This window comes from Trachurus japonicus, chromosome 7, assembly GCF_045865225.1.
Source record: "Trachurus japonicus isolate A0001 chromosome 7, Traja_1.0".
Classification (NCBI taxonomy): Eukaryota; Metazoa; Chordata; class Actinopteri; order Carangiformes; family Carangidae; genus Trachurus; species Trachurus japonicus.
The window spans coordinates 20,860,022-20,884,826 of record NC_140913.1 but is presented as its reverse complement, the minus strand read 5'-3'; the positions used below and the strand labels follow the sequence as shown (position 1 = coordinate 20,884,826).

General features: G+C 43.4%; 2 protein-coding genes and 1 long non-coding RNA gene across 6 annotated transcripts in view; 1 reads left to right on the top strand and 2 right to left on the bottom strand.

Moving 5' to 3' along the window:
• Window positions 1-2,929, bottom strand: part of LOC146984676 (uncharacterized) — a 53,969-nt gene extending 51,040 nt beyond the window's left edge. Inside the window, exon 1 of the long non-coding RNA XR_015036163.1 lies at window positions 2,846-2,929. This is a non-coding gene — a long non-coding RNA (uncharacterized LOC146984676). The remainder of the gene's footprint in view (window positions 1-2,845) is intronic.
• calcoco1a (calcium binding and coiled-coil domain 1a) lies at window positions 351-12,473 on the top strand. 2 transcript variants are annotated; one of them, XM_085782067.1, is made up of 15 exons: window positions 351-506; window positions 1,679-1,843; window positions 1,946-2,048; window positions 4,559-4,761; window positions 4,961-5,173; window positions 5,454-5,602; window positions 5,704-5,773; window positions 5,878-6,033; window positions 6,483-6,737; window positions 6,998-7,123; window positions 7,274-7,369; window positions 8,204-8,291; window positions 8,456-8,703; window positions 8,937-9,028; window positions 10,383-12,473. In XM_085782067.1, the coding sequence occupies exons 2-15, from the start codon at window positions 1,712-1,714 to the stop codon at window positions 10,408-10,410; spliced, it is 1,959 nt and encodes a 652-aa protein (XP_085638193.1). In that variant the 5' UTR covers window positions 351-506; window positions 1,679-1,711; the 3' UTR covers window positions 10,411-12,473. The 2 variants fall into 2 exon arrangements, with proteins under 2 accessions (XP_085638193.1, XP_085638194.1); XM_085782068.1 differs by having other exon boundaries at window positions 4,961-5,176; window positions 5,457-5,602.
• A 2,958-nt stretch (window positions 12,474-15,431) lies between these two features.
• Window positions 15,432-24,805, bottom strand: part of rarga (retinoic acid receptor gamma a) — a 45,189-nt gene continuing 35,815 nt past the window's right edge. For all 3 annotated transcript variants that reach the window (XM_085782026.1, XM_085782025.1, XM_085782028.1), the window contains 7 exons: window positions 21,631-21,779; window positions 21,131-21,272; window positions 19,841-20,004; window positions 19,227-19,403; window positions 18,747-18,951; window positions 18,415-18,573; window positions 15,432-18,234 (listed from right to left, as the gene is read on the bottom strand). In XM_085782026.1, coding sequence (XP_085638152.1) covers window positions 17,867-18,234; window positions 18,415-18,573; window positions 18,747-18,951; window positions 19,227-19,403; window positions 19,841-20,004; window positions 21,131-21,272; window positions 21,631-21,779 — 1,364 coding nt within the window. In that variant the 3' untranslated portion in view covers window positions 15,432-17,866. The remainder of the gene's footprint in view (window positions 18,235-18,414; window positions 18,574-18,746; window positions 18,952-19,226; window positions 19,404-19,840; window positions 20,005-21,130; window positions 21,273-21,630; window positions 21,780-24,805) is intronic.

Sequence of the window (24,805 nt, the reverse complement as noted above, 5' to 3'; positions counted from 1 at the left end):
CAAGTTGCTTTCTCCCAATCTGCGTTTCCGTTTCGCTGCCGTACCAGCTGATCGTTGTTTTCCTCATCGCATACAAGAGAAGCCGATTTCAACTGGTCTGTCTTCACAACATAATCGTCGCCTACAACCAATGGCCCTCGGTGCTTTCACGTGCGATGAGAAAAGCAACGGGACCGAAGACAAGCGTCATATTACGTGCAGCGCGACCTCTGCTCCTCCGCTTTCGAGCTTGGGGGTTGTAGTTCAAAACGCTGGTTTTCAGCGTTGCGTCGTGGACGCTCTGAACAACAGCTCCCACAATCCCACGGTGGAAGTGAGGCTGTCATGCTTATGTTTTGCTTTGGTTTTTTGTTATTGTTTCGGGTTAGTGGAGCAACCGAGCCCGAGGAGGAAAGCACGGCTTTATCGCTCATGTTTTTGTCGTTTTGTGGCGGGCTGTCACTCCTGTGTCTCGTAGAGAGGCTGCTCGATTAGACTAATAACAGAGACGTGATTGCTTTATAAAGGTAAGCGAGACAGCAGAGACGGTCGAGACAATATGCGCAGATGTCTTTTGTAGTTCACAAAGACGTTATTGTCTACCGCCACGTGCACGCGCACCTCATTACCTAATTGGACAATAATAATTACCCATTGTGGGTCCAAGACTACCTGTCCTGGCGTACATTACGCTACTGTCTTCCTAGGTTTACATCGACATGCATGGCACATCGCTTTGTCGACATGTGCTACTGTTGGGCCTCAAGCCTCGTGCTGAGTAATGTGAGCCTTCCAAGAGCTACTGTATATTTTCGTCACTGATCTGTGGCTTTACTCGGAATCTATACAATGCTCTGAATCATTTAGATGTGAAACTTTTCTGGCTTATATCCCCCAAAACTGCCTGATGAAAATAGAAAATTGTAATCCTCTGTAAATATATTGGATTATGACTGTACAACAGGAGATGAAAGCTGATAAAGTCACAGTTAATCCATAATTTCAGCACATGTGCACTGTTAAAACAGGGCTTTTAGCCTTCAGAGTGTTTTCCTCCCTGTTGCACATGTTGGCAAATTAGTCTGCTGATAATCTCTCTCCTTTGACTTGGTTTGCTGATTGCATGCTTGTCTGGGAGAAAATTTGAATTTCTGTCATGCCAGAGTTCATCCAACATAATTAGGTACATGATCTACATTGTGGTCAATATCCCACACAACGTTAAATGCATAAACAATGCTTTCTGTAAGTTAAGCATGTCTGCACGTGGTGTGTTTAACTGCATACAGGGATGCCTTAAAATTCATGGAAAGTATTTGCCAATGGATTTTGAACCCATACACACCAGAGGCCCATACCATGTGCTGCATGTTGACACGTGACGGTGTACAATACCAGATGATTCTGAGGATGACTGAAATAGCCCTAGTGACAAACATGTAATATGTCATGTTGCTCAAAGGCCATGCTGTCACTGAGGTTTAGTTCCGGTGCCCTTTCCTCATGTGTGCATTCAGTCAGGATATCTTCTTTCACTGAATAAATATTCACAGACTGCTAGCTCTCTGTTTGTTCTCCAGTGGTCACCTTTTACCTACTTTGAAATTAGCTCATCTAACCATGCATGTCAGTTTCTACATTGAACTTATAGGACATAAACCCACAAAAAAAAAAAAAAAAACTTTTTTTTTTCCTGCAGGTGCAAAATAGCGTGCCTTTGTGTCGTGTTGCCATGGACAAGGCTTGGCAGGTGGAGTTCAGAAACGTGGGCTGCAGTTACTTCCCTCAGAGCAGAGTTGATTGCCACTACACACTGAGATCTTGGCACAACTGGGCCAGCAATGACTGGATAGGGCTCTTCAAGGTATTGTTAACTTGATGACTGTCACAAATACGTGGAAAAAAAAACTACCTGTGTGTTTGTTCAGCTGCAAAATAACACAGCGGGCATGTATTTCTTCCACAGGTGGGATGGACATCGGTAAAGGACTACCACACATTTGTTTGGGCTCTAGCCCCAGCAGACTATCAAGAGGGCGCAGATGTCAACTGCTCTGTGCATTTCCAGGGTACTGTTGCCCTTGTTCACTAACTGTATTTTATTTCCCATAGTTAGCCAGAATCTATACAGTACAGTGCTTAGATCCGCACATAAAACCTTCAGCAGGAGATTGATGTTTCTGTAAATTGAATTGCTTGGTTGTACAAAGGGCTTGCGCCTGTAGAAAAAAATATTCGTCATTTCTATGTTAAGAGTATTTCCGCAGATGTAAAAGGGAAAATATCCTGTGCAGAAGACAAACATCTCTATTGGCTTGGTCTAACACAGACACAGTCTGTGTCATGGTTTGAATAAATTTCTTTAGTAAGCAGGAGGTTGAGTAATGAGGATGACAAAGACAATGGCTCAAAGCCTGCTCTGACTACAACTACTCACTGGCAAATACAGTGAGTACTCTGTCCTGCCTGTCAGTGGCAGCTGATAAGCCTGATTCAGTGTGAGGGGCACGTGTGCAGCAGGTGTGGCACTGACCCCTGGTAAAATGATTTATCACAGACTTAAGCACAGTGCGGATGTCATTCTTCACTGGAAGAATAGCAGTGGAAAGAAAGTCTAAAAAACTGCTGATGGTCCCTTATCGCCAGAGATGCAGTGATTTAAAAAGACTGGTTCCTGCACTGTGACCTAAGCTGGTGCTATAAGTTACAATACAGCTCGTAAACTTTGCTGTATGTCATTCTTCCTGTCTGTTTTCCATCTTACCCCTTAACTGCACATGTGTTGTGAAACAGAAATTTGAAGTAAATCATTCTACACATGAAGCTATGGCCTGTGTGAGATAAGGATAATATTAGATTGGCTTACTTTATGGGCTGGGTGAGGTCATACACTGTGGTGAGCTGCTCACGGTCACAGGGGGAAGCAGGAGACACAACCTCTTAAGTTCCTGTATGTTTTTTTAGAGGGGAATTTAAAAAAGAAACAGAATTAAGAATGAGTACATATGGACACATATGGAAACTATACTGGAAGTAAGTTGCAAGTTTATATTAATGACACAATAGTCAGTAAAAAAAAATCAACCAGATAAGAGATATGGAAAAGCACAATAGTTTGACTAATATGGCTTTTGCATAAAAATACTCTAATCATATCCTAAGTTATGTTTGAGAAGTCCTCCTTCACTGAAATCCAATACAGTATCTATGAATATCTCATGTTGCCACATTCATTAATGCTAGAAGCCAGTACGAATATTCTCACCTCAGTGTTTTAGCAAGCAACTAGATGATACCTTTTGGCTTTGCTTATTAATGACCATAAAACCTCAAAACAAGATTTCATGCTTTAATAGCTCCAAAACAATGCAATAAAGGCTCATTAGTTTCCGTGTCGATGCGGCCTGTTACCACTTGCTGTGCCACTTCAATTAACTTACTTAAGTTATACTGTCGCTATATTATCTATGCTTTACTACACATGAACTCTTTAATGTTTTGGGTAGTGTTAGCATTATAGCCTACTCCATCACTGGAAGAGCCGGGTAAACGCTTAACAACAGGTAGCCTATGTTTTACATTTAACGTGTGTAAATGTCCTGAGCTAAACAACTGGGCCTGGCGACCTTCTCCTGTTCCTGTGTCGTCACTGGTTTTATGAAGTTTCTTACCATAAAACCCCTGGTGATTCTCAGATGTATTGGTAATAAAGCACAACAGATGAATAAGTCAAATTGCGACCCATTGCAAGGCATGGTTTTCCTCTTCGGTTAGGTTCGTATGCTAAACATATGCTAAATTATGCTAAACACTTCCGACAGAGACAAAAAATTGTGCCAGCCACGCTAAAGAAGCAAACAAACAAGCGTAAAACAGAAGACAGACACATTTCTTTAAGCCTCGTAGACAAAGCACTTAGCCTACCTTGAGACAGCTTGTTCAGCGTTAGTTTGAGATGATGCATGTTGGGGTGGCCGGACTATTTCAGGTGGGCCTCTAAATAAAATATTGACTCGACGCTAGCTGGACTAATTAGTGATACTTCAGGTTAGGGGCAGGCTGTCCCATGTCGACGTATCGGAGAAAACATCGATTTGTTCCCAAGATTAGGCTATCGGTGGAGGCTACTGTACATGTTGATAGTGTAATTGCGGCCATTTTTAAAAGTTGGCGCGTCATTTCTGTCTCGTTCACCTGGTTCACCTGTGCTAAACGATGTTGTTGCCGCCTCCGGTGGCCGGGGGCTGTATTGCAATATAAGTGAGCGTTATTGCAGTATAAAATGAAATTGATTTTCAGAGTTAAATCTTCTGTAAATGCTGCTTTATTTATCACTTTAGCACAGCCATATAATGTAGAATAAATGTGTTTATGGCCTCATATTTTATAAATACCATAATACCATCTGTATCGTTAAGATTTATAGTGTTCTTAAAAGGTGATTAGCTCCGTCAAATTCAGTGGTAGTTAAGTTGCACCTATTTTACACATTTAAATGAAAGCATGGCTACTAAAAATCAAAATTATTCTCTTCAAATTAACCTTAATGTATTTCTCCTCTGGTTTCTCCACTTTTTAGCCTCCTACCTACCCAAACCCAGCTCCCAAGAGTATGAGTTTGTATATGTTGATGCTAAAGGGGAAGTCTGCTCCCGCAGCTCCAAATTTACCTTCTGTGCTCCGAAACCACTTGAGGATCTGGTGACCCTTGAGGAGGAGTCCCATGGTGAGGAAGGGGGCACAGGCATGCTGTTGGTAGTTCCCAGGGCTGAACTGCTGCAGGTGAGCATGACAAATATGGACTAGATTGGCAAGATAAGGTAGGGTGGAGGGAGGGTATGTTTCCTGTTTTGCAAAATGAATGAGTGCTGATAAAACACATATTCTGGGAAACATACTGTTGTTTACTCTTGTGTGCACAAAGATTAAAGCACAGTGATAATTCCCCATCCGCTGACTGCTTCCTCCCATCTCTTCACAGAGTCGACTGCAGGAATGTCTGCGAGAGCGAGCTGAGTTGCTGCAGATGCAGGAGGTAGCAAACAGGCAAAGGGATAAAGAAAAGGAGGAGTACAAAAGGGCAAGAGAGGCCTGGGACAGACAACGCAAAGATCTGGAAAGTGACATCAACAGGCTGCAGGAAGCGCTGAAGCTGAGTCGAGAGAAGATCAAGGAGATAGAGAGGAAGCAGAAGGTGGTGTATGGAGCCAAGCAAATAGAAAGCAAGATCATTTGATTATGACCATTTAAAGTGTTCCCATTTCCATACTTTACTCTTAATCCATGCTCCTATTCTCTGATGAAAAGCATAAGTCTCTGCTTAAACAATAAACACTAGCCTAATGTTTATTATAAAATCTTAGTAACAGCAATTTAGGGGCATGTCAGAGATAATACATTAAAATAAAAAATTAGTTAAGTCTGTGATAATTTAAAGTTTCTCATAAAGATTCAAAATGTCTCTGTGCCGTTAGGAGGAGGAGGCTTTAGGAGAATCACTTGCGCAGGAGAAAAGTGCTTTACTGGGTGCGAGGGAGGCAAGTGAAGAGCGAATCAAAGAGCTGGAGGAGGACATCAAAACCCTGACACAGAGAACTGTGGAAAGAGAGACTGAGTTGGAAAGGTCTGAAATGTTCTTTTTCTCTGAACCCCTTCTCCTACTTTTAATGTTGTGCTGGTCTCATGAATACCTTTGATTTTCAGTAACTAAATCTGTCTGTGCAGGATGAAGGAAAGAGCAAAGAGGGCAGGGGCTCAGAGGAAAGAAGAGGAGAGTGAGAGAAAGAGCCTACAGGTACTTATAAGTCAGAGCATGCTGTACATCATAATAAAAAACCCTATCTCTGTCCGTCTTTTCTCCTTCATCTTCTACTTTTTTCCCATCTGTGCAATTTTTAGACCAAGTTGGAACAGACAGAAGGTGAACTCCGAAGTCTGTCAAAGGAGTTCCAGGGTCTGAGGAACTCGCTGGCTCAAAGAGACACCAGTGTCCTTCAGCTCCAAAACACCATCACCACACTCACCCAGAAACTCACCACCGCCCACAGGAAAGAGGTCAGACATTTCTTTGGGATTCAGAGATGATGTCATTGAAAAAAGGGTCGAGATTAACATATGGCTTAATAGTTAAAGCTGCATTTTGAATTTGAAAGGCCTTCGAATGTATGATTTACTGCAACTATTCACACAGTTTCATTATCAACAAAGAAAACGTCACTGATTTCTGGAGAGACCTTGTATTTTTGATTTGAGTTTTCACGTCTTCAAGCCATTCATCAGAATTTACTTAATAATTCAATAATTCAACGTGTCTCTATGAAACATCTGCTGATACATGGATAGTTTTCTTCATAAATATGCTTCCTAGTGCAGCTCTGTCAGCACACACTGATATTCTGCTGGAACTGATCTAAAACATTTGGCATTTCAAATTCAGTGACTGGCATCACGTAGCAGATCGACCCTTGTAGCCAACATAAGCTTTCTTGTTCTTTTATGGCCAGGCGGGGAGCGAGGCAGCATTGAAGGAGATGCGGAGCCTACGGGAGCGTCTGAACTCGAGCGAGCGTGCTGCAGAGGGCTTGAAGAGTGATCTGAGTGCCATGGTAGCTCACAGGGATCAGGGGCAGGCAGACTTGCATCAGGCTCGTCTCCAGGCTGCCCAGCTCACCCTTCAGCTTGCTGATTCCAGCCTGGCCCTCAGAGAGGGAAGAGCCCACTGGGCCCAGGAGAGGCAGACTCTGCTGCGGACCACTGAGGTACTGCATTGCTGCAAAGCACAGAATCTGATGTGGAGAATTTAGAGAACGCAATATATTTGTATTATGGTTGAAATACATTTTTGAATACATTTTGCCATATGGTATAGATTTTTTATTTTATTGTGAGCTGTAACTGTGAAGTTGAGTCAAGTTTTTACACAGGGACCACTGACTTCATTGCCTGTGTGTGTGTGTGTGTGTGTGTGTGTGTGTGTGTGTGTGTGTGTGTGTGTGTGTGTGTGTGTTGTCGATGACAGAGGGACCACGAGCATCTGGAGAAACTCAACACAGAGATGCAGAGGATGGAGGAGAGGCTGCAGGAGGAGAGGATGGAGAGAGTGAAGCTGGAGGTTGAGCTGGGAAGAGAAAAGGACTGCAACAGGGTACGAAAGAGTGTGTTATGTAGATGCAGATGCGCTTTTCTGATGTAATCTAAAATGAGCACATTCAAACCTGCCGACATTATGGCAGTGAGGAGAAATGCAACCGTATTCGGCTCTGATTTACTGTGTCCTGCTGTCTCATGAAATCAGGTTCAGCTGAGTGAAACCCGCAGGGAGCTCCAGGAGCTGAAGGCCAGTCTGAGGGTCGCCCAAAAAGAGAAGGAACAGCTACTGGCAGAGAAGCAGGTCAGAGACATCTTGAATCTGTGCTGACAAAGAGTTTTTAGATATGCAAAAAACTGTGTGTGTGTGTGTGTGTTGTCATGGGTAGCTGCTTTGTGACTTGTTAATTTACAGCTGATAAAGTCTGAAAGCTGATGAATGGCTTGTATGGATTAACATGTAAATCTTAATCAGCCTCAAACTGTAGCACTTAACTTCTTATCAGCTTTACATTTAGTATAGGCTTAGTTACATTTTGTTCCACTGTCAAGTTCCAGTGAATATTTTTTGTTTTCCTAAAAGCTTAATAATCTACTCATATCCTAAAACTTACTGATGTAACAAGTATACTGGTATTATGAATGTCCCAGGTGTTAGGAAGCTTCTGTCTGTTGTTGTCTTCGTAGTTGTTATTGTGCAATATAAATTGTTTATAGTGCAATATAAATCAGTGGGTTTCAGGGCAGTCAGTGCTGCCACTGTTAAAGTGCCTGCAGTAGTAGTTTTTGTTGGCGAACCACCACCGCCACCACATTTGCCCACAACTGGCAGCGGAGTAGATGGTCAGCGTTTTTAAAATCAGTGTCCGGCTCAGTTTTAACATCTGCCATATAGGAGTATAGCAGCCAATCTGTGGCATATCATAAATCAAACAAATGTTTATATGTTTATACTACAGTGATAACAATCTTTATGTTGTAACAAATACTGTGTTTTTATATTTACTGTGTAACCATTTTATGTGGTTTTGGCTTGAGGAAGTTGGATATCATGAGGGTTATAAGGGTACTGGTTGTTGGAGCCATGATGAAAGTCTTGCCCTGGTGTGTGATATGATGGCTGTATTTCCCACTACAGGAGCTGATGGAGTACATCTGTCAGCTGGAGCAGAAGATGGGAACAGAGGCCAGTGCCAAGTGGAGTGCCGCCCTGATTGTCTCTACAGGTGAATGGAGCCACACATTAATCTACTGTATGCCCTGCCGCTGTGAACAATAAAAGTGTTAACTATCATTCAACAGCAACACTAAATATTGTTCAGAAGTGCCCGTGTTGGGAGGAGTGAGGAGAAGTAATCACTTTTTCTTTGCCAATGTTTCTATCTGGCAGGGCGGGCTGACAGTGTGCTGTCTGACTCTGAGGACGAAAACCCAGAGGCCTTGCAGCCCCTCCGTCCACCAAGACCTCTGGGACACTACAGCCTGTGTGAGCAGGGTCAGCCTGACTCCTTGCTCCTTGCCACCCCTCCTCCGTCCCCCAGGGAGATGGAGAGGAGCGCAGTGGTCATCAACCAGCCGGCGCCGCTCTCCTCACCGCACCAGGCCGGCGCTGAAACCCTTGCGCACAGCTCAGACTCGGTGAGACGTGCTATCTGAGCCGTTCAGCGTCACCATAGCGAAATGATGTGTGATACTGAAAATGAGCTATGTCTTCATGCTGATAGCCATGCACGCCAATTAAACATTGGCAGTGGATCATTTGATATACACGCTATCTCATTTGCAATTAGGCTGCTAGCCTGCAAGTTATTAGACTGTAATAGCTGCTGGATAGATATGTGTTAAATGTGTGTGTGTGTGTGTGTGTTTAGGAGGAGGAATCTGATCCACTTCAGCGTGGAAGGCACAGCTCTGGAGAAGAAACAGCTCTTCTGCTGCCTGAGCACACGGACACTGTTCTCAGGTACAACCTCCTGCCTCAAACACATGCCCATATAGAGTGTAGACACGCACAGGAATGAGAGAATATCCATTTCTCTCAATTCTGTAGTACTCTCATTTTACTTGAATATTTCCACTTCATACCTCTACTCCACTAAATTTACATTTCTTCTTTTCTACCCTTTTAATCATCTCACAACCCCTCAGATTAATCTCGACTATCTTGTGGGGGCTGAACTAAACCTATCCATCTATGAATAAAGTAGATAAAACTACCTCCCCCTTGAGCAGCTACAACCGTTAAATGCTACTTACATATAATTGCATCAGTATTAACAGTATAATAATGTAATATATATATATATATACTGTATATATTGATATATCAGCCAGAGGGATACTTTTCTGCAGAACAAGTACTTTGATCTTTTCAGTATATGTTGGTATTACTCCATAACTTGCAACAGAGGATTTGTGCATAGTATTGGTACTTTTACACATATGAAGGATATTTAAGGCAGAGATACGTGTGAACAGACATGTGAACATAATAACAGTGAAGGATATTTCCCGCATTGAAAGACACGGCTTTATTAAGTGATAATAAGACAGTCAAAACAAATTGATCACAGTTGAAGATTTAATGTTCAAAAATTGAGGTTTGCATTACCGACTTCATATTGAAATGAATTTTTCAAACATGCCAACAAATTTCTACCTGTCACGCTGACTGGTTTTAAACTCCACTAATGCATTATATTTTATGAGCGCATGACTTGATTTGTGCGTACAGTCTTACTCTGCAAAGTAATTAGTGAACACAGCCACCAGATAAATGCAGTGGAGTAAAAAGTATCATATTGCTCCCTGTAATAGAGAAAAATAATGAAAATGGAAAATGAAAGTGCTACATTGTCATTAAACTTAGTATCTGAAAAAAATAGTTATCTGTGAAGATTCTTTCTACACAGAAATGCTTCATGCATACACAATGAATTCAAACCTTGCTAATGCACACAGACACATGCGACCAGTTATTTATGATGACAGGGTGAGTATGGCTGGAAGATGGAAGTTTTGAATATGTGGTCGTAAAAGAAGTTGAGTCAGGGTGAGGCGGGGGAAACGGTTTGAGACAGAGCCGGGGCGTGGGAGGGGCGAGATGGGAGGACAAGGGGACAGATAAGTTGACAGCAAGCCGTAGCAATGATTTACCTGAGGGGTGTACTGCAGTCACGGGCCAATTTTCAGCATCATTAAAGCCCTCGCTCTCCCACTCACCCACTCCTTAAGTCTAACATCCTCTTTCAACCAGAATGTGTGTTTCTTTCAGGTTTTTCACGCACACACTCTCTTGCTTTTGTGTCTTCCTCTAGTGATCTGGCCGACACCTCGCTATGGTAACCAATGGACGGTCCAGCCGCAGCCACAGAGAGAAATCAAAAAGAGGAGAAGGGGGAACTTTGTGTGGTTCCACATTACTTCCACTAACAAGCACATATACAGCTCACTCACGACACAGACAAAATATTAATATGCAATTTACATCGTATCTGCCGTGAACCTTGGTTTTCTCCCCCTAGACTCTTGTGTTATTACCCTCACTGTTTTGTAGTTAGGAATGACATAATGCTGGTGGTGGCGGGTCAACACCGTGTTTATGACTGACATAAGACTGTTGCGTAGTTTGAAACGACGGGCTTTTAGGCATGGGCTCTAGCATTTGAGAGTTTGCAGGCTGTAGCCGAATGATTTCTGTTGAATCATTGCTATGTCAAGAGCTTTACGATGGATGCTATGTCGTTTTTATGACATTTGTGATTAGGAGTCATGACAGGCAACGTAATTATGATGTTTTGTGCCGGCCTGGCTCCACTGAAAATCATGGCAAAACTCTCCTCTAGCATTAAATTCTGCCCAGCAGCTTTGAACACTATTCATGGCAGCATAAAGTAATGATACAGCATCATGCTAAAATTATATTGCAGTAATGTAGGTCTATGACATCATATTTCTCCTCCATTTACTCAGAACTAAGATTTGATATGCACTTTCTTGTACGCATTAGCAGTTGATTGTCATGCGGTTGCAGTTCAGGAGATTTAGTGATGCAGAGGCTCTCTATTTGAAATAGAGAGATTATTGAACAGATTGTGTTTAAACTCTATCACGATAGATGCCAGATGCAACTTTCTACTTCAGCGACTTCATATCATAGGTTATTATAAAATTAATGCTCATAAGCTTTTCACTATAAATCAGCTGCAGTTTTTACTTGTTAATTAATGATCCTGGATTTTACATTTCATAATTATTGAAATGAAATGCTAATTTACTAGTTGGTCATTTGGATATTTAGCGTCAGATTTTATTACAGTTTATATTGTACAGAAATCTTAATTCACAGTCATGCAGTTCTAAATTTGTGCCTAAAATATTGAAGTAAGAGTCAAAGAATATCTTCTTTATAGATCCTGACATCATCACATGGTGTTGGTGTTTTCCCCTAGCCCTATGGCAATATACCGCCTAATAAAAATTGCTGACAACCTTTTAATCAATACTGTATGCATTTTTCATGGTTTCCTATTTATAATTAACTTCAGTAATGCTGCAATGAAACTATATTCAGGTTTAGTTTGAAATAGGCATTCAGATTTCACACATCTGTTTGTGCAATGTGTGACAAAATTTTCCATGCTTGGCTAAGAAAATTTGCTAGACACTTTGATGCTTGATTCTATCTGCTGTATTTGCACCCTATTTTTACTATAGAAGAGTTTTTAGATGAAAAGTTGATATATGGATACTTAACGATATGTAAGTTGTGTCCTTTTAATCATTATCTTAATCATTACCTGTGTGTGTTGTGTTTACGTATATTTTATCGACAATATGTGTTTTTACTTTATGCTTTCAAATACTCACTTTGAGTCTATTAAGAGTTGATATATGAGTTGTACTGTTGCAAAGACGGCGGTGCTAAAGGGAATGGATTTATATGTTTAAACAGAAGGAACAGAAATATTAAGGTAGTCATGAAAGGGGTAAATGTCTGTCCAACCTCTTAACTTCCTTTGTGTCACTAGTTACTCTGGTGTTACAATATATGTTGATTCTCCATATGTAGTCGTCTGAGGAGTTTGGTGTTCTTTTCCAGAAAATAGCACACTACATGTATTCTCCATAGTCCTCGTTTGTGGTTGTGATCTGACTTTATGTCTTAGGGAAGTGTTTTTTGTCTTGTTTTTTTGTTTGTTTGTTTGTTTTTTTGCTGAGAGCTCCAATACAAATGCTCCTCACCGGGACACTGTCTCCCATTGCAATAAACCGCCAGTGGTTATGGTTTGTTTTAAAGTTTTTTGTGTGAAGGTTATCCCACATGTACACCACCGTGTATTTTCTTATCAGTCATGTAACAGGGTTTGGGTGGGTTCTGTATAATAAAACGGTTTATGTATCCATTATTGGATCTAATGTGTCTTTTTCTGGCCAAAGATCATAGCAATATTTAGATCCTCACATGATATTTCACTGGTAATTAACTATGCCATTTCTTTTCACACAGCTTTATAGCCTATATTCCCTTTTGGCTCATTGCCTGTTTCAGATACATTTCTCATTTGGGATTTTCTCTCTGCTCACCTTTGGCTCTCCCTCTGTCCCCCCTCAGGGCTGACCTCCCCATCATCTTCAGTCTTGTGCATCCCCACTCCTCCAGCAGTCTCCTGTTCCCTTTTTTAAGCTCTCCTCCTGCCCCTCTACCACACTCCCTCCATCTTAAGTCTGGGGTGACGATAGCTAATTATAAAATCAATGATGCCGGGCTGCCTAGTTTACAGCTCCCTCTAAAACCTTAACTGGGAAATCACTGTGGGATTGATGGCTCCCTCACTCTTTATCTCTTTTAATTAGAAATGTAAAAGATATGAAGACCCAGAGGCCAGAACACATCTCCTAGTTTTTATGACCCTGATGCCTGCCTTCCCCAGCCCTCGCTCCCCGTTTCCAAATCATCCCTTCCTCTACCTGGCCTTGTTTATTTCCTCCACCTCCCTGCTGGCACACCTTCCATTCTCACTCTTGTCACAGATACCTTCACCCATTTCTTCATCTCTTTCTCCATTGCCCTTTCTTCGAGATTGCCTACCTGCCCGCCTGCCCGCCCGCCCACCTCTCTGCTCGAACAGGGGGAAGGTGTGAAATTTATGGTCTTTGCACTTGAAAACGTTTCTCACCTTCCCCTCACCTCTCCTCTCTTCCCTTGACTGATTCCCAGCTCTCCATGGATTTGCTGCATATATGTAACAAATGATGAGCATGTCCTTTTTGTCTGTTCTGACCCAAGCAGGAGACACACAGTAAATGATGTGGTATTTCACATTATGACCCTGCTCCCAATTCCATGCATGCAGCATATGACATATACGCCTCTCTGTCTTGTATATAGCTGTAGGTCCACACAGAGGGACCCTCCTGTTTTTTTTTTATCACATCAAACCCAGCTCACATGCACCTCCACTCTGTGCCTTTATCACACCCTGAGCCCAGGCCCTTCCTCCCTCACTGCTGCCAGGAGCACTTGGGTTCACTGAGCTTTATCCTCCCGATCACTCTCCGAGGAGCACCAGCCTCTGCTACTCCTCATTATCTCTCCTGTGTGTTGACTGAGGAGCCACTGCAGTTTGCTCATGTTCAGAGCCAACGGTGCAGTTTGTGCAGCATGGTTCCTCTCTGGGTTTAACTATTCAAATGAATTTCTTTGGTATCCCGCAGTCATGACCTACTTTTATGGATTCTTTACTATTTTTTGTGAATAATTGATGTCCTGTGGCTGCAAGAAAATTACACGGGAGATTTTTTACCCTTTATTAATTCATTGTACAGTTATTCCATTTTTTTTCCCAGGGGCCCTTCTTCACACATTTTCGTCCTTTTTTCATTTCCAGTATAGCCTCCCTACCTCAAGTAATTAGTTAATCAAATATCACTGATCTGGAAGGATGAGTACGGAGAAATCTTTCCCGTCTCCTTTAAATTCCCCCGAGCACACCCAAACCCTCCCATGGGTTCCCATGGCAACACCTTCCAGGGGCTCAGTATATGAGCCCATTTGATTGTTCCTTGTAAAATAGTGTATAATGTATGGACCTTATTTTAATTCCACTCTGGCGTTATTGATCTGTCTTTAATGACAGTTAATTAAAGCAATCATATAATTGATAGAATCTCATTTCTGTTTATCACCCTCCCCTGATTCTCTCTCTCCAGTCATGTCTCTATTAATAAAATCAAGGTGAGGCATTAGTATCCCACACTGGTACATTGAAAAAAGACAGATGTTTACTATCAGTCGCCCTTTACTGAGATGCTTCTTGTTCTTTACCAGGATATCGAGAGAAGCTGATCACATCACTGACAGTGGCGGAGTTGTAAAAAACTGTGACAAATGTGTATGTGGTTTTCACAATGGTGAGATGATCTGACAAATTTGTTGACTTTGAGTCGAGTTTAAGGCCCTGCTGTCCTTTCATGTTTCACAGGTCATTAACAAGTCAGATTCAGTTTTGGATGCAAGATGCTGTGTTACACTAGATCAAATATCACACGGGCCCAATAAAATCTGAAACCATGTGCTGACCATTTAGCTGAAAGCATCATTTTCATTTTCATCACTAACACTAACACGTAAGGCTGCAGATAACTCTTACTTTATTGGTGATTGATCTTCTAATGTTTATTCCTTCAATTAATTTGTTAACTCTGTGAATGTAAAAAAAAAAGAAGAAGAAGTCAATCACAAAATATTGACACTAAAATATTCAGTTTTTAATCGACCATTCAAATGATCAACTAATTACTTCAGCTCCATTGATATCTGATATGTTTAATCTAAAGTTTAATCTAACATTTGTTGTCTTATGGTGCACTGTGGCGTTTCAGGTGCACCCTCTTTCTATCTCATGTTGACTGCCTTTCTAAAATTCAGTAAATACATCATAACAGACAGATTTACTTTTGAACTTCCAGGCAACTCTATCTGAGAAACAAACAGGAAAGAGAAACTCTGATGATTTTCTTTAACGCTACCACCTGCCTTCCTCTATCCGCAGAGTGAACAAATCTCAGGAACAGACCTTTATCTGATGTCCTTGTTCAGCAGGAGGCTGTGATTTATTAGCCTCTGCACCCACAGCTCTCAATGACCCAACAGAACCTGCTCTCATCCTCCATGCAGGGTGAACTGCTGCATGTAGTATACATAGCCTGCAGTCATGGTGTAAGAGCTCCCTCTACTGATGCATCCTGGTAATGTATAGTCATATGCAACCAAAGCTATTTACAGTGTTAAGTCTTAAATGTTATATTTCCGTGAGTGAAATTTCATAAATGACATTTTTACACAAGGAAGAAAAAAAGTCCAGTAATCTCACAAAAGTAGTTTATTGTGCCTCTTACTGTTTATATGGCTTTTCTTTGTATGACAAGAGTTGACATAAACAGAGGGTAGACAACACCTTGGCCATTTTCAAAAACAAAAACAAAAACAAAACAACATAATCTCAATATTCTGCCTGCATTACCATCATTAACATCATGACAGCCCAGCAGAGAGAGAGGATGAGGTCATCACACAAGAGTTTTTGTGTGATAGCACCATACCGAGGACATTCACCCAATGACTGAAAAAATGATACAGCATTCACACACGCACGCACTCACCCACTCACACGCGCACACACGCACTCACGCACGCAGCTCTAAATGACGAGACCTGCCCATATTCAGAAGATGGGACCTCTCACCACTACAGAGAGAACGTTCATATTGCTTCAAAGAGAGACCAAAATAAAAATGAAAAAAAAAAAAACCTCTGTAACTGTATATCAGCTGCACCCTCCCAGCTGATCGCCTACTGAGACATTTTTAGCAATAAAGAAATGATACGAAAAAAAAAACACATAATCCTCCACAGCTCCTTTAACAAGAAGTCAGGATTTACACAAGAACACAAGATGACATAATGGCTTTTGGGATGAGAAGGCAGTTTTGCCGCATGGATGCCAGCGCAAGCACAGGCGGGGCAGTGATGACGATGATGATGATGTTGATGAAGATGTTGATGAGGAGGGATGAGGAAGATGAGGAGGAGGATGGTGATGATTTGCCCCCTCCCCTCTGGGAGAGTCAGACTGGCATCCATGCTGTTTTTCAGACTTATCACCTTTGTACACGCAGAGGGGTCGAGCTGATCTAAACGGAGTCAAGAATACACACATAAATATTGCCTGTTTCTAGCGTGCCTGAAAGCAGCTAGGGTTTGGTCCTTACTGAAAAGCCCTGAGTCTGATTCCAAAATGTCTTCCATAAGGATTCCTGCTTTTGACTTGCATATGTCTTTGATTGATCATTGTATTAATGCATAATGTTCCTATGTGTGGATGTTTCTGTTGGTGCTGAGAAGCGCGCGTGTGTGTATTTGGCTCATTGGGGAGTGCTCTAGGGTTGATTGTATTTCCTATGTTGACAGTGTCCTCAGTTTGGACATGCTGATGGAGATAGAAGCTCAGAGACGGTGGCTCTACACTCAGCGGATGAGATGTGCCTTACTTGAATGGAGGATCACAAAAGTGCTACATATACGGTCAAGTGTTAATCTCTGCCTGGGCACTCGATGCCAGGTCGGCACATCTGCTACGGCTGGGGGTAGAGTGAAAGGAGTGTGTGCTTTTGTGTGTAGTTTACTGTGCATGAGATCAGGATGTGTCTGTATTAGCGCCTGTGAATGAGTGCTCTGCTGTGAGGATTGCTGGATCGTGGCTGGAGTCCCTGCCAGTAGTCAAACTCATGCTCCAAAAGATGACTGTTCCTAACTTTGGCACAAAGATACAACTTTCTGCATTGGCAGCTCATGGTGGCTGCAACGAGAGCAAAAATGAAATAATGCCAATTCCCTGATAACAGAAACTGATTAAGTCACTGCAACATAACAATAGTCCTCTGGGTTGATTATCATTGACATCCACAGTGAGCCAAAGTGCCCAAAGAAGCCCTAGCCAAGCATATGTAGCTGATAAGGAAGACCCAGCCAGTTCTGATTACCCTTCTTTCCCTCTGAATATCTTCTCAGGAAAGCTCTTCAAAGGAAAAAAAAAACACTTGTCTAAAAGGATTCATATATAAAACCAGAATAACAATAAAGACAAAAATATAATGGTATATAGATATGTATGGACTTGTTCATAAATTGAAAAAAAGAAAAACTGAAAACAATATTCAAAAGCAATAACCACAAAAACAAAACAAAAACAAATGATTAGCATACTCGATTTGGTTTTGCCCTGTACTCTTGTTTTTCTTTTGAGAAATGTGCTTGTTGTAATCCATTGGAATCAACTGCTCAGTTCTGGTGTCTGGTTTGGCCGTTCCCCTATTTAGATATAAACAACAATAGTGGAAAAAAAGAGACATTTAGCTTTCTCAAAGAGACCATGTTCTTTTTGTCACCTTAACTTCCCTCTTGGCTATGCCAGGAGTTCATATGGTTTTCTGTCATCTCTCCTTTGCTTTACTTTCCTGTAGTTCACTTGTCATGGACCATGTGGCCTGAGTTAGAAGTGTCTGTACACATAAGGCTCTGCTGTGCTCCGCTGAGGAGGACACAATGATGTGCAGTAAAGAGAGAGAAGGGGGGGGAGGGAAGGCCAGCATTTTCTTGAGATGGGTGAGTGAGTGAGGTTGTGCTGTATGTCTGTATGTATCTGTGTGTGTGTGTGTGTGTGTGTGTGTGTGTGTGTGTGTGTGTGCATGTGAGCCTGTGTGTTCATTAGTGTATGGATGTATGTATGAAATGCTCCGTTCACTGTGCCCTCCCAACAAGGCCTTTCCTCGGCCCATCTATGGCATCCAGGACCCCCCAGGGCTCCCCATCACTGTCCGAGCCCCTGTCCCGCTCTTCGTCTCCCACGTCGTCGTCGTCGTCTTCGTCCTCCTCCGGTGACGGCTCGCTGCCGTTCTCCGTGGCCCAGCTGTCGTCCTCGTCGTCAGCCTCTTGCTTCAGGACCATGGCTGGTGGCGGAGGTGGCGGCGGCGGCGGCGGCGGGGGCGGCGGGCTCTCGCTGCTCTCCGTTTGGTCTTCAAAAGCTTCTGGATTCTCAAGCATCTCCCTGATCAAAGGAGGCATGGGCCCTGGGATCTCCATCTTCAGAGTGATGGCTCGCTCTGCGCCTAGAGAAGGGAAGCATGGTGATTAAACTTAACGCTCCGCTCCCTCACCGACGACATCGATGAACGACAAAAGACCAGTGATTAGAGTGTGTGATTCTGCTTGTTTGATGGTTAAAGCTGTAATCAGGGCCTTTATACAATGAAATGTTGTTCTATGAGAATCTCTCTCTTCAAACTAACCCTTGGTGCTGATGCCTCTGAGGTCAGTGATCTTCATCAGCATACGGGGGAACATGTGGGGCTTGTTGGGGCGGCGGCGGCGGGCATAGATCTTCAGAGCCTCAAGTAGGGGCTCTTGAAGCTTATCCACTTTCTGAGGCTCTTCAAGATCCATACGGTCTGATGAGGAAGCAGAAAACACACAATATAGTTCATCAATTACCAGAATTCTACATGATCTGAAAACGACTTGTGACAGTCTCTTTATGCTTTGAAATAAACGTATAAACAACATATGACATACTTTCGCCCCACAATTGATGCAATCATTATTTATGTATATGCTGCAGTACCTCCACAGATGAGACAGATGGCGCTGAGGAGGCCTGTTTCTGTATCGTCCATCTCCAGGGGTAGAAGCTGGCCAGCGAAGGCAAAAACCAGGTCTGTGAGTGGACCAAAGCCGGCGTTGTGCATTTGTGTCCGGTTCAGAGTCAGGCCATCTGAGAAGGTCATGGTGTCCTGTTCTGGGGTGTAGCGTGTACAGATCCTCAGCATCTGTGAGTGACAATAACAGAAGAAGATAAGACAAATATAAATAGATAATATGAATATAATGTGCATCAGCTAACCAGACACCAGCTCAAGGTGCCATGTTATTAAGGTGTATATGTATTGTCGGACACAACTCAGTGATATTTGGGTACACTACCACTTTTCGCCACTAGATGCCGGTGTTCCCTCATCCCAGAGTGGACTGTTTGTTCTCCGGTCATTCATTTATCAAAGCGAGTGAGGAGGACAAAAAAGGAAAACAACAGTGGGCTCCTCACCAGAATGTCCAGGCAGGCCGACTTCAGCAGAGTGATCTGGTCTGCGATGGTCAGGGTGGTGAAACCTGGCAGCCGCTTGGCGAATTCCACAATCTTGATGATGCATTTGGTGGAGAGCTCACTGAACTTGTCCCAGAGACCCAGATCCAGCTGGACGCGGTGGTCTGAACTGGAGTTCTGAATACACACACACACACACACACACACACACACACAGAAAAACACCCACAAGTTCAGCATGTTGTAACCGGGGTCTTGTGCAACTTGTGCAAAACAAAACAACGCAAAAAAAAAACAAAAACAAAATGCATCAAGCACGAACATGTCTGAGCCTCACAACACATTTACATTTTACATTAATCAAGAAAAAAAAGTCCATTTACATGTTACATCAATCATTCAGAGGCCACACAGATGGCTTAATGGGGAAGTGAATTGGTTAAGCCACCACTCTGTTGGGAAAGCTACGGTGATTTTACGCCTTTGCATGCAATTTAGGAGCCTTCAGTGACGGCATAGCTTAGTGAAAGTTGCCACATAGTATGAGTGAACAACAGTGTAGGTTATGTGTGTGTGTGTGTGTGTGTGTGTGTGTGTGAGAGAGAGAGACTTACGGTGGTGTATTTGCCCAACTGGCACAGTGACGGGAAGGTTTCTTGGTGAGCTTTGCTGACTTTATTGACCAACTCCTCTAGCTCTCCACTCAGCTCATAGCTCTCTGGAAGCACCACCTCCTCCTTCACATCCTTCTTCTTCTTGTTTCTGTCGTTACGCACCGCTACGCAAGGGAAAACAAGAAAACAAAACCGTTAAGAAAGATTCTCCACTGTTTCGTACTAAATCCTTTCCTCATGCAATTTCTGAGATCAGCTACAGAATGTTCCTCTTCTCTATCTGTGATCACATGCAAAAACATCCACAGCACTCATGCTCAGTGTCTTTCACCACTGCCAAGGACATCTTGCTCACTGGTGGAAACCAGAACTCAGAGGCAACTAAGGTTGCTCTTAACAGTATTAACATATTTCCTTTAGCAGAGCACGGACATGGGCTATCTCTTTCTTATCACCCGCTCTCTTCCTTGTCCATCTCTCTATCCACTTGACCGGTGCACACAAGCCAGTCCTCGACTCTCTCCCTCCTCTCCCACCTCCTCCTCCTCCTCCCATACTTTCCTTCCTCTCAGGATATCCAGTAATAGCAGAGGCACAATGTGATCCCGGTCTTAACACACATCCCACACAAACATTACACCCACATACATGTCCCACGGGCTCTGTGAAGGGCAAGAAACTGCCACTTCGACACACCCGTCGACACACAATGTCAAAATAAAGACGGCACAGAACTGGATCTTTGATTAGACTTGAATCCTGCCGCTATTATTTTTTTGTCATAACTCCAAATCTTTTCTGCCCTGTTGTCCTTTATGAATGAAAGCAGTGTCTCTGCTGGCCAGAGGGATGAGGTTTTGCGGTGAAACGAGAAGTAAGAATCATTTCGTAAAATGATTAGTCATATGACTGGTACAGTGCCCATGCCTCGCCCTGATCACCACCCCTGCTACGCTCATCATCTGCTTCTGTCTCTCTGCATAGTTTCCCAGAGTCACTGACTGAGCATTAATAGATTATAGTGTGATAGGTTCACACCATGAATCAGATCTTATCTCTCATTTAGTGCTAAAACCAAAACCAAGTCATGAGCCAAGTAAACCGGTTGTCAACATTTCCAAGGTATTTAGTCATAAAAGTACTGTCTGACTATGTCTTGACTGATGTTTGATTGATGTGATGTGTGGCTGAAAGAATTGGCAGCCTTGTTTGTGTGTGTCTGCGAGAGTTCATATCCACGAAAGAAATGGGTCTCTCCATCTCTTGTGGCTCCAGTCCCTGGGGGCTCACCTTCCTTGGACATGCCGACCTCAAAGCACTTCTGCAGCCTGCAGTACTGGCAGCGGTTGCGTGTGACCTTGTTAATCTGACAGTTCTTGTCTCGGTGGCAGGTGTACACCATGTTCTTCTGGATACTGCGGCGGAAGAAACCCTGGAGCATCAGGAAGCAAGAGACAAAAGGAGAGATGGCAACAGAGAGAGAGATTGTGTTTTATAGTCAAGTCATCAAATTGCTGTTTTTCTTTCTGACTTGCCCTCCTTTCATCTGTTCATCTGTCTTGTCACTTGAATACAGAACAAAAGAGAAACAATCCAGTCTTTGTGTCTTTACCTTTAATTTCTTATCAGTGATTATATTTTGAACTCTATAATCTCACTCATATTAAATAAGTCGCTAATGTGCTGAATTATCAAGGCTTTCCTCACGGCAGATAACTAACTCCTGCAGATGTATGTAACAGATCCAGAAAAAGCAGAACTCAAAAGGCTGGCTGGCAGGTTCTTCTCACCTTGCAGCCCTCACAGGAGCTAACCCCGTAGTGGTACCCCGAGGACTTGTCCTGGCACACAAAGCAGGGCTTGTAGACACGAGGTGGCGGAGGTGGAGACGGAGAACTGGGTACCATCTCTTCAGAGCTGGTGCTCTGGGTCTCCACCGCTGTGGAGAAAGACACATGAACACATGAGCACATGATTCGTCACAAATCACCGTCCTACAGCTACTGTTCAGTCTGCAAATGTCACATGTGCACTTGTCAGCACATGTGGCAGGTGTGGATAGCTGAGTGTGTTTAACTGCGTTCAAACGCGATGTGACAGCTGACAGCGCTTCCTTTTCCATTTGATTTGTGAGGTCAGTGAGAGATGTAAACACTTCACCTGGAGGGGGATTGAGATACATGATCATATTTCTTTCATGTTTGTTTCTCTCTGGGACAAAACTAAGAGCCAGAGCGATGGACTGTATATAAGAGACAGGCAACAGTTTATATTTCCAGCCACCAATTACCCCCCTTAGGGACGGCGCTCAGGTGCATATCTGAGGAGATTACAGTTTTGTGCGAAGAAAGAGAAACAAGGGAGGGATGACTGTCTGACAGTACAGAAAAAACAGCTTTTTTACAGGAGTAACCACAAGTGCCATTGACTGACAGGCTCTCTGATAAGGCCAGGTAACAGAGGGAGCTGTTGCAGCCAAGTCTCAGAGCCGGCTCTTCCTCATTCCTCAGACTGACAGCAGCTCGTGATGACATCTTGTCCGCCCGGAGAAGACACATGTCAAACACACATGCGTGCAAAGCTTGAGTGAAGCTCTGCTGTGACTGTGACGTTAGCACTACCTCCAGTCACGTACTTGCTATGGTACATTAAACTTCATTATATTTTGAAGTGGACGCCATATAGGCTCTTTTGGAAGTTCAAGTGTGCAGCGTATGGATTCCATACTTCACCGGGGAAACATAAGCTGCTGCACACACACACACACACACACACAAACTGTAGGACCAGACCCTCGTCACACATGTTAGTCTGCACAAGCTCACAGACACACATGTTGCAGCCCCCCCCCCCCTTCCTTCTCTCTCTTACCCAACAGCACTTCTTTCAACTTTCACCCTTGCTTACCCTCAAACTTCAACCCACCCCCCAAAACTCTGCATCCCACCACCCCCTGACACACAAACCCTATTTTTCTCTTGTTTCCTGGCCCTAAATTCCTCAGTGCAGCCCTGCCAGGTTTTAATAGAAGCCTAGGCTCGTAAGGCGGCCTATAAAGGCGGTCCCATGGCTGGACTGGAGGCCCCAGCCCGGCTGGCCTACACTTTATTGGGACCTGGTCACCTTGGGCAGCTATTCACACCACCAGCTGTAGCTCCCAGCCCGTAAAAAAAGCCAATCATAAAATAAAAAACAGGGAGGCTCTAAAATTCTAACTTTTACTACCCCCACCTCCCCCCCAGCACCTTCAATGGAAAGCACAGAGGGCTAGCCTAAACTTAACCTACAACCCCACCTCCTCCCCTATCTCACACCCAAGGCTGAGGCAAAAACCACCAGCTTGGCTTTTTACAAGAGAGGGGAGACTTCAAAAAGAAGAAAAAAAGGGGGCATAAAAAGAGGAATTTGATAAAAAACAGAGAAAGGGGCAGAGGGGGAAAGGGGGAGGAGAGGACACAGTTGCTCTTGAGGGCAAGTCTTGTTCAAGACCAAGCTGACCATTACTACCACTTCTGTTACAGCTGCTGCGACTGGCCAGCTACTACCTCATTAATGATAATAACAGAAATATGTCAGACATTTTTTCATTTGTTGCCTGCTGCTCAAACATCTGTTTTTCATATGTATTTTTATATTTGACTTTTCAGAATCCACATTCAAATTCTTCCTTTGATAGCCTTACTTTGCTGGAGGCAAAGATGTTTTCCATTAGTTTTAAGAGCAATCCCAATGCCAAATGTACAAATCAATCTAAAACCTGAGGTTTACGCCTGCTGAATGTTTCTACAGCAGTCCTCCTATCTCCTTGGCCAGAATGTAAGAAAGCGGCAGGGTCAGTGGGAGAGCAGAAACCCTCTGAACGTGCCATGAACCTCTGTGTTTATGCAATAATAACAGCAGCAAATGAGGCTCCAGACCGAGCGCTGACAACCCCTTAGAAAAGGACAAACCATATGTGGCGTCAAGTAACGAACACTGACTGACATTGTCTAAATGGAGGAAGAAAGCGGGCCAGAAAGAGAGAGGCCGTCCTGGAGGAAGCTCAGACAACAGTGAGAGAAAATGCATCAGGCTCCGTCAACACGTGGAACCTGGTCCCTGCCAGAGAACATGACTCCAGTACCCGCCTTCAAGACTTTACCTCATTCAGCTCGCGCCATCCAAATCCCCCACATCACTTACCCCAGGGCGCCACAGTGAGAGGGCCCATTCAGGCAGCCGCCCTGAGCCCCTTTCCCCAGTCTCCTAAACTCAGCTCATCACTGTTTAGAAAACAAAGCCCTGTGAAAATGAGAGGCCCTCCTTATCAGTGCTCCGAGGCCTGGGGCACCATTTGCATGACAATCCGCCAGCCAGGGCCTGTGAGCCGATGACGGACAGTTGAGATGAGAGGAGTGGGATAGCTGGGTGGCTGCTGTTGTTGGGGGAGGAGAAGAGGATGAGAGAGAAATGAAGGAGGGATAGTTGAGTTATCAGTGGCCACTGTTCGTTTCCTGCTAAGTATCAGTTTACTCCCTAATCCCTTCACTCAATGCTCTCTGTGCACAAGTGGCCCAGCTGCACTGACCAGGCCTAATCCCCTGGTCAAATAAACACACTGATACTATTCAATGGTTACAAACTACACACATACGCACACAGGAGGATAATATTCACTAGCTACAAACTAGCAGACACACACACACGCACACACACACACACACGCACACACATAATCCCCCTCCCTATTACATTAAAGTGCTTCAGCCTGAGCTGGATGTGCGGTACATCATTTTCCACAACCTCATTAGATGTGAAATGTAACTGCACACGACAGAAATAGCTGTTGAAGGTGACTTCAACTAGGTCAATTACATTAAATTCTAGGTCAAGTCAACGGGGCCAATCGATGTCCCTTTAGGTTCAACTGATAGGAGAGAAAGAGACACAATAGGGAAAGGTACTATAGAAAGAAAAAAAAACAGG

Coding starts and splice junctions, on each gene's coding strand:
- calcoco1a (XM_085782067.1), top strand. CDS start 1,712: ATGGACAAGGCTTGGCAGGTGGAGTTCAGAAACGTGGGCTGCAGTTAC. Junction 5,774..5,877: donor GTGAGAGAAAGAGCCTACAG/GTACTTATAAGT, acceptor TGCAATTTTTAG/ACCAAGTTGGAACAGACAGA. Junction 8,704..8,936: donor TTGCGCACAGCTCAGACTCG/GTGAGACGTGCT, acceptor GTGTGTGTTTAG/GAGGAGGAATCTGATCCACT.